Below are 8,988 nucleotides of genomic sequence, written 5' to 3' on the forward strand. Positions count from 1 at the left end.
ACTAACTTTGATAGTGGCTGGTGGTATGCTGTTGATTAGCCCATAGATAGGCCAGGAAGACAGGCCAGGAAGACAGGCCAGGTAGACAGGCCAGGTAGACAGACCAGGTTAACAGGCAAGGTAGACAGGCCAGCTAGACAGGCCAGCTAGACAGGCCAGGTAGACAGGCCAGGTAGAGAGGCCAGGTAGATGGCTTACCTCAGCTCTGCTACCATGTGATTGGTACACACAGGCTAACGTTTTTTTTTTATTCTCTCCAAAGTGTCACTGTGCATACATATTTAGATTATTTTAGCAAGGTCAACTTCAAATAGGCAACAGAATAGCTTTATCTTGTCATATGATATTTCAGCCAGCTGTATTGGACACAGCCACTCGTAGTTGTCTTCACATTATATCCCCTTTTTATGGTTATAAAATACCCATACAAATGTGTGCTTCGCCTATTTACATAAACATTCAGAATCATTTTAGGCTTAACCAACATTTTTGTCAGCGCAATAAATATCCTCAGGCTATCGGTATGATGTATAGTAAAAACTCTGACAACCCAATGTAATCCATATGCATGATATAGGCCACCAAATTAAACAAAACATAAAAGTAATTAATTAGCATTCATATGTAGCTAACACTTCACACTTCGTCATTCTTCAATGTTCAGAGTTCAGAAGTCTTGAACACAAACTCTTAAGTGTCTTTTTACAATATCTCAGCTCGTCTGTGTGTTTTAAAGTTGATTGAACCAAAAGCTATAATAATGTCATTCTTACTGCTCTCAGATTATTGTTGCTGAGTTTGTCCTAAATAATAGCATATATAAAACCTCCTCAACCTACCTCAAAGGTTCCTGACAGCCCACAGACTCCAAAGGGTTCAACACTTTATGATCTTTTAATGTAGGCTAACATGGCTGTCACTTAATCGAATGGCACTCGGTTGGTCATTACATCACCGAGGCGCCACTAATGAAAAGACTCTCGATTGCCATCTCTTGCTGTGGAGAAGGCAAAGACAGCAGACGGAGGAACGAGGTGTCTGAGTTCTTCCTTGATCTTGATAAGGTGTATTGAACATAATGAATAGAGAGCATCAATGCGTTTTTGGACGTTGACGGATGAATGTTTTAATAAGAGAGTGCGTGTTGTCTGCCTATGTGTGCCAGAATGTCAGTGGGTCGTTGCTGTTAGGGGATCGCTGCCCTGTGCCTCGTTAGATTATATTTATCTCTCATCCAACAGGTGATGGGAGATTTAAACCTTTTTTATTTGTAAGGTCGTCAACGGGCAACTGTTACTGCAGCGCAATTACTGCACACAAATCACATTATCATTTTCTTGCGGAAGTGTATCTTGTTTTTTTTTGTTTTTGTTTTGTTTGTTGTTGTTTATTTTTTTTGTTGTTGCTCTACTGGCCTGAGTGCTGGAGGTTCAGGTTCAGATTCCTGAGGCGTGCCGCACTCCGTGGGTCAACTGCCACCTTCAGGAGCAGCTGCCCACTGATGTGGCAGAGACCAGCCTGGAGCCAGGCTTCAACCCTGGACATCAGCGAGAGGGAGGGAGAGAAAGAGAGGGAGAGAGAGAAAGAGAAAGAAAGGGAGAGAGAAAGGGAGAGAGAGAAAGAGAAAGAAAGGGAGAAAGAAAAAGAAGGGCCCCCTCCTGAGCCTGCAGCCCTCCACAGCCCCACCAACTAAATCCAATATGAAGGCCGGGCCTGCTGAGACTGTGTGTGTGTGTGTGTGTGTGTGTGTGTGTGTGTGTGTGTGTGTGTGTGTGTGTGTGTGTGCGCGCGCTGAGACTGTCAGCAGCGGTCGTTGTGGTGCCTGGGGTCAGAGGTCAGGACTGACACAATGGCTCCATGCACCGGAATTTTTTTCCCCCCTCCCTGTTTGTGTGTGTGTGTGTGTGTGTGTGTGTGTGTGTGTGTGTGTGTGCACGCGTGTATGTATGTGCACACGTGTGTGTGTGTGTGTGCGTGGCCTTGGGTTGTTTTTTGTTTGTTGATTGGAAGAATCGCTGCAGGGTGGGAGCAAGAAAGCACTGGCATACACAAACACACACACACACACACACACACACACACTTACCCCACACACCCCACACACCCCACACACATCACACACACACACACACACACACACACTACATACACCACATACACACACGCTAACACACACACACATACACATACACACACACACACACACATACACACACACACATGCACATCTAACCCCCCGCCGCCCCCCTTCCCTGCTCACCCCTCGCCCTCCAGTCGTAGGAGCACATCTGCAGAGAGAGAAAAGAAAAAGAGGAAGAGGATGGGGACGGTGTTGGGTTCCTTCTGTCCACTCCAGCGTCTTCAGGCGGTGTAGCCCTGGCCTAGGACATGTTTATGCAGCCAGCTGCCAAAGGTGGCTGTAGCCCTGGTCCACTGAAGGCTGTTGTTTTGCATTTTTATAAGAGGCCAGAGAGTTGAAGGCATCGTGACGTCTACAGTCAGATACAACGGGTCTGATTTAAAATATGGGCTGGAAAACCGTGTTCAGTAACAAAACAAAAAAAAAAACATCCTTTCTGTTATCTGTGTGTGCATATATGCAGACACACACACACACACACACACACACACACACACAGACCCTTGAATCTTCCACTGAGGGTTCAGGATGACTAATCGTGTTGTGGTGACCTTGGATGACCTTAGAGCGCCCTGCTGATGGGTTGTTTCCTGTCTGAATGGCCCTTATGTTGTGTTTTCACCACAGGAGTGGGTTTTATTTTTGTTCCAATCTCTATCTTGTCTCTTCCTTGGTGTGTGTGTGTGTGTGTGTGTGTGTGTGTGTGTGTGTGTGTGTGTGTCGGTGTATGTGTGTGTGTGCAGAAATGCGGCGCATGGTTTCTCCCTGATCCCGGTGGACAGCCTGAAGGTGACCATGAAGGAGATCCTGCAGAGGGCCCTTAAGAAGAGGAAGGGCTCCCAGAAAGGCTCCGGTAAGACTCCTGCTCACTGTTCTATGAAGATGAACTTGTTATCTACCTAGCATTAGAAATCTGCTGGCCGATATCTACATTTTTTTTGTTTATGGTTCCAGTGAATGGAGTAAGTAGCGTACCTAGCAGACTGTCCAGTCAGCTCTCATCCATATACTGTATATATATCTAGTGGAAATGGGTGGTGGCCATGACTTTCAAATGGCAAAGAAAGAAAATCTGAAATTAACAGTTGACTTGAGTGTTATCTGCAGCTATGTGAAGTTGGTCACTTCGCAGCGCTGTTGAATGTCGAGAGCAGGGTTATATTTTAAACATGCCTTTCACATAGATTTTTGTCCCTTGTTTTGTATCATTACCGCATTTCTTTCCCATTAATGCGTCACTTATGCGGTCTGGTTTACTGTGTTTTTGCCGCCTTCCTGACCAGTGTTCGAGGGTAAGACGTCTCTTTCTCTAATCACACAAGCTTGGCTTGTCAGTCTTCCGCTAGTACACATCGAGGCTGTAGTTTTCAGTTTAAGTTTTCCCTTTGCTGGCTTTGTAGTTTCTTTGTTGTGCCCTGTTGTTTCTCTTCAAAATGGAGAATCATTCACAAGTTGGCACTGCTGTCCGTAGAAGCTGAGCATACACACTGCATAGATCACAATGATAAGATCATGATGGAGCCCAAGCTTATTTTCATTTGTCTGATTTTGAATTTCTTCTTTTTTGTGTGTGGTCCAAAATGAGTCATAATTCACACATAACCTGACATGTTGCCTGCAAAAACTGCAATGGGGGCGTTGCAGACTGAATGCTCACTTGTGTGGTTGCAGACGGACACACACACACACACACACACACACACACACACACACACACACACAGCCTCACCGGGCCCAAGGTGCGAGAGAAGCCATCTGCCTTGTGTGATCTGTGATAACGCGTGTGTGTGTGTGTGTGTGTGTGTGATAACGCTGGCGTGTGATGTCTAATTTGTCAGGGGCGGATATCAGGGGATCAGATAAGGGCTGAGGATTTAATATAAGGAGTCAGAGGTAACAGATCGCAGCCTGTCGCACACTGATGAAGTAGAGGAACGTCCAGCGATAAAGGGTCTGGTGGGATGGAAGAGGCTGATTTTAGTAGAAACTATAAAAAAAACTGTGCGACTTTCATTTGATGATAGTTTAATCTATTTATGTATGATTTACGATTAATACTTAATTTACTTTCATTGTCAAGTCAGACACCTATACAGCTTATAGATATACTTCTTGCCATGTGTGCCCTGATGGTAGTAAACTTGACTTAGGCGGACTCCCTAGTGTCCAGCAATATCAGTTGAACTACACCAGATTACAGTAACGCCACATTTAGCATAAAGAAAGAGTCTAACTTAATGAACTAAATGAGGCTTGGTAGTGAGGGGGGAACATGGGCTTGGCTGAGGGTGATCCTGGAGTTATGTGGTAAGCTGCCGTTCGCTTCTTCACTTACCTCAAGGGCTAGTCCTGGGTCCTGCTCTCCTTACCTGCTTGTTTTATAGAGCCTCTGAAACAAACCTATACCTGTCATGAACTTCCTTAGAGTAAAGAGACTTTAACATCTTTAAAATCTTTAAGATTTGAGTTGGTAATGTTACATTCATTAACGTGTTATATGTATTTGATGCATAGATGCACGATCATTTGGTTCATCTTTTATGTGTGAACTTTTCAGTTCAGCATTTGTAGTCCTGAGCAAAACATTGTCAACCTATATAATTCCTGGTGACTTCAGTGATCATGAACCGTGCTTCGCTGGAGGTCTGTTAGTGTGCCGAAACCAGAGAGCCGCAATCTGTCAGCCCCCCCCCCCCCCATCTCTTCCCCTATCGCCATCCAGCCTCACCTCCCCATCACTGCATATCCAGACGTCAGTCAGCACCAATACATCTGTCAAATCCTCAGCCTGTCAATCACCGCTTTCCCATTTCTGTCAGCCGAGAGAGTTTCAAATACGCGCCGAAGCTTCTGCTAAATATTAAATATTGGTTGTAAAAGAAAAGAGAGCAAGCGAGAGAGAGATGGATGGAGGGATGAGATGGAATGTGTGAGTTGGAGGACAGGTGGGGATGAATACACCTCCCTCTCCCTCTCTCTCTCTCTTTCTCTCTTTCTCTCTCTCTCTCTTTCTCTCACCCCCCGTCCCCCCACTCCCAACTCTGACGGGCATCTCTGAGGGGTGCTGCCAGTTAAGGGCACAATGGCAACTGTGGGCCTCATCTGCGGACCCCTCCCCCCTCCAGTTCCCTCGCACTGAGCCTCCTGTCACTGCTCATACTTGGGTGGCTTGATGGCGCAGCGGTGAATGCCTTTCAAACCCACAAACTGTCAAATCTCCGGGCACAATGCGTGAGACTCTTTTTTTTTTTTAGTATTTTCTGTAATGAAAGAAGTGAACGCATGTGGAATAAGATGTTGGGGCGCCAGGGCTGAAACACTTGCCGCTGAGAAAAGCACCATCTGGGCCACGTGGCCACCGAAGACGAATGCATGCGTGTTTTTAGGAGGGTCCCCATCTACACGTTTTCTGTCAGGTCCGTCAGGAACACGGGGGGCTTCATATCCATAGAGGAGATGGCACAATACCTTCAAACCCAAAAGCTTGATAAGCGGTTGGAAGTTCAGCTCTTACTCATTTCAGTGTGTGTCCTTTAACATGCCACCTCTGGCTCAGCCCTCGTTTAAAACGTTCCCTTCAGATCACGGGCTCTGTTTCTCAAAGTCAGCTCAAGCTGCATAGCGTTGTCGCTACGTTGTGCTACATCCATATTCCATTCAGTGAAATTGAGTTAGCCCACTGTGTGGGAGCGCCACAGATTTTTTTGTACTGTGTAGACAGGCTGATATTTTCACACCGCATCCCATCACTTCTGTGGCGAGGAGTGGTTTTGTTCTTCCTTCCTTATATCAAAGATCTTGTGTTTAACTGGGGGCCTCGGGGAGAAGTCTGAGTGCTTACCCAGAATGCCTGGCCTTGGCTCCTTTCAGTGGAAGGGGGATTATTTTCTCAGCGGCAGCCTGTGGTAGTTACGTCACTGACAGTATAATTCGGCAGCGTTTGGCGGTAATGACGGATAATCATTTTAATAGCAGTGAGCTTTACCGTTGAGCTGTGGCCAAGAAAAACAACGAGGACCAGATTGAACCTTTTCTTCTTTTTTTGTTGTCGTTCCCGTTCATGGGGGTTTAGGGGGCTGAACTGTAGGGATGATGATTATGTCATTTTATCATCATGTTTTTTACCTTTTTGTTTCTTGAGTTAATGGTTCTGAATAATTATGTTTTCTGAGGCACTACTGTGAAACGGAGCCATAGACTAGTTTTGCGCGGCCTTCAGAAGCAGCTGTAGCTGTAGCTGTCTCGGAGATGTTGTCTTGCGTTGATACAGGGTGGGTTGGGACTGTTGTCGTGCCGAGCCTTAAGACAGCAGTCTTGACAGCTTTGTCTGAAAGAACACGCTGCCTTCTGCTCGTTGCACGGTTTTTCCTGTTCTTCTGTGTGTGTGTGTTTTTTTCATTCCTTTTGGAACAAAAGAAGAGAAGAGGAGAGAGAGGAGGAAAACAACAACTTTATTCTCCCAGCTGAAGCAGTTCACACACACACACACACACACACACACACACACACACAAAAGATGTCGACTCGGAAATAACCTCTCACTAACGCAAAATACTCTCTCACACACACACACACACACACACACACACACACACACACACACACACACACACACAAGATGTCGACTCGGAAAGAACCTCTCACTAACGCAAAATACTCTCACACACACACACACACACCTACACACCTACACGTACCTCACACCTCTCCAAACAGTCGCTGAATCTCAACTCTTTATGTGTTTATTCCTTTTATTTATTTGCATCCGCTCAGGCGTTTTGATGCGGATTGCCGTGATGGCTGACACTGACTATAAAAAAAAAAGAAATCACACTGAGCGAAGACCGAATAGTTCCATCCCCTGCTCTGTAATTTTAGCGAGGATGTGCCAGTGCGAGTGTTCTCCGTCAAACATTCCGAATGAAGAAAAGGCCCTGGAGGGGGGGGGGGGGGGGCTTTAAGACAGGACTCTGTGAAGATGGAGGGGGTCTGAGCAAAAGACAAGAGAGAGGCGGAGAGAGAGAGCGGGAGAGAAGAGATAGAAAGAGAGAGAGAGAGGGTGATAAGTAGAGAAAGAGAGAGAGAGAGGGTGATAAGTAGAGAGAGAGAAAGAGAGAGAGAGAAGTAGAAAGAGAGAGAGAGAGAAAGGGAGAGAAGTAGAAAGAGAGAGAGAGAGAAGTAGAAAGAGAGAGAGAGAAAGGGAGATAAGTACAGAGAGGTAGAGAAGTAGAAAGAGAGAGAGAGAGAGAGAGAAGTAGAAAGAGAGAGAGAGAGAGAGAAAGGGAGATCAGTACAGAGAGGGAGAGAAGAGCTGCGGTGGGCAGTAGAGCGTGACCTGAGGTTGGGGCCCCGGCGGTGAAGGTGGTGGTAATGGTAATGGTGGAAGTCTCGGGTGATCCCTTCCCATTTAGTCTGGGTCCTGTGGAGGGGCTGGGGCTGAGTGATGGTGATTAGGTGGAGGACTGGCGTTTGAGAAGGGTGAGGTTGGGGGGGATGAGGGTGGGGTGAAATTGGGCAGTTGATAAAAAAGACTGGCCATCAGAGTCGCTCCTATTTGCATTTAGATTAGTATTGATTATTTATTTACTCGCTGGAGAAGCAAGTCTCCTTTTTTTTTCTTTTCTCCTTTTTTCTTTCTTCAGTCTCTCTCTCCTCTACTCGCCTGCACACTCGATTTCTGCCTCTCTCTCTCTCTCTCTCTCTTTCTTTCTTTCTCTTTTTCTCCATCCCTCCCTTGTTCTCCGTTTCTCTCTACCTCCTTTCTCTGTCAGTCGTTCTGGATAATTCTCTCCTTTCCTGTCTCTCCCTCTGCCCATCTTCCTCTCCCCCTTTCTCCCTCTCACTCCCCCTCTCCATCCACTATTCTCTTCCATTCTCATACACTGTTTATCTAGTGCTCGCCCTACCCCCCTCCCTCCCCCCCTCCCCTCTCTCTCTCTCCCCTGCCTCCCTCCCTCTCTCTCTCTCTCTCTCTCTCTCTCTCTCTCCCCCCTACCCACCTCCCTCCCTCCCTCCCTCCCCGCTGTCGCCATTCTCTTCGATTCTCATTCAGTGTTTATCTATTTGGTCCTCTCTCGCCTGCTTCTCCTCTCCTCCCCATCGCTCCCTCTCTCCCTCTCCCTCTCTCCCTCCTCTGCTCTGCTCTCTTATCTCGTGTCCAGCGGGCCACATGGACCTGGGCCCCTCTGCATTAGTTATTCTTTTGTCCGGGCAGGTGAGGGAGCTGCAGTTAGAGAGAGGGAGAGAGAGCGACAGAGAGAGACAAACAGAGGGAGAGAAAGAGAAAGGCAGGTCTCACCTCCCTTACACCACTGTCTCCTTATCCATCCTGCAAATGAGCCGCGGCCCTAATCGAATGGTGCCCTGTGCGTGGGTACATTTCTAAGGGGTGAAATGGTGCCATGGCTAAGGGGTGAATGGTGCCATGGCTAAGGGGTGAATGGTGCCATGGCTAAGGGGGAAATGGTGCCATGGCTAAGGGGTGAATGGTGCCATGGCTAAGGGGTGAATGGTGCCATGGCTAAGGGGTGAATGGTGCCATTGCTTAGGGGTGAATGGTGCCATGGCTAAGGGGGAAATGGTGCCATTGCTAAGGGGTGAATGGTGCCATGGCTAAGGGGTGAATGGTGCCATGGCTAAGGGGTGAATGGTGCCATGGCTAAGGGGTGATTGGTGCCATGGCTAAGGGGTGAATGGTGCCATGGCTAAGGGGTGAATGGTGCCATGGCTAAGGGGTGAATGGTGCCATGGCTAAGGGGGAAATGGTGCCATGGCTAAGGGGTGAATGGTGCCATGGCTAAGGGGGAAATGGTGCCATGGCTAAGGGGGAAATGGTGCCATGGCTAAGG

The 8,988-nt window shown here is 47.3% G+C and overlaps 1 protein-coding gene across 2 annotated transcripts in view; it reads left to right on the plus strand.

Annotated features, from left to right (window-relative positions):
* mapkap1 (MAPK associated protein 1) overlaps positions 1–8,988 on the plus strand; it is a 40,541-nt gene that overhangs the window by 19,143 nt on the left and 12,410 nt on the right. For both annotated transcript variants that reach the window (XM_080847277.1, XM_080847278.1), the window contains exon 7: positions 2,884–2,993. In XM_080847277.1, the coding sequence (XP_080703403.1) occupies positions 2,884–2,993 (110 nt within the window). The remainder of the gene's footprint in view (positions 1–2,883; positions 2,994–8,988) is intronic.

Source organism: Sprattus sprattus (assembly GCF_963457725.1).
Source record: "Sprattus sprattus genome assembly, chromosome: 11".
Lineage (NCBI taxonomy): Eukaryota > Metazoa > Chordata > Actinopteri > Clupeiformes > Clupeidae > Sprattus > Sprattus sprattus.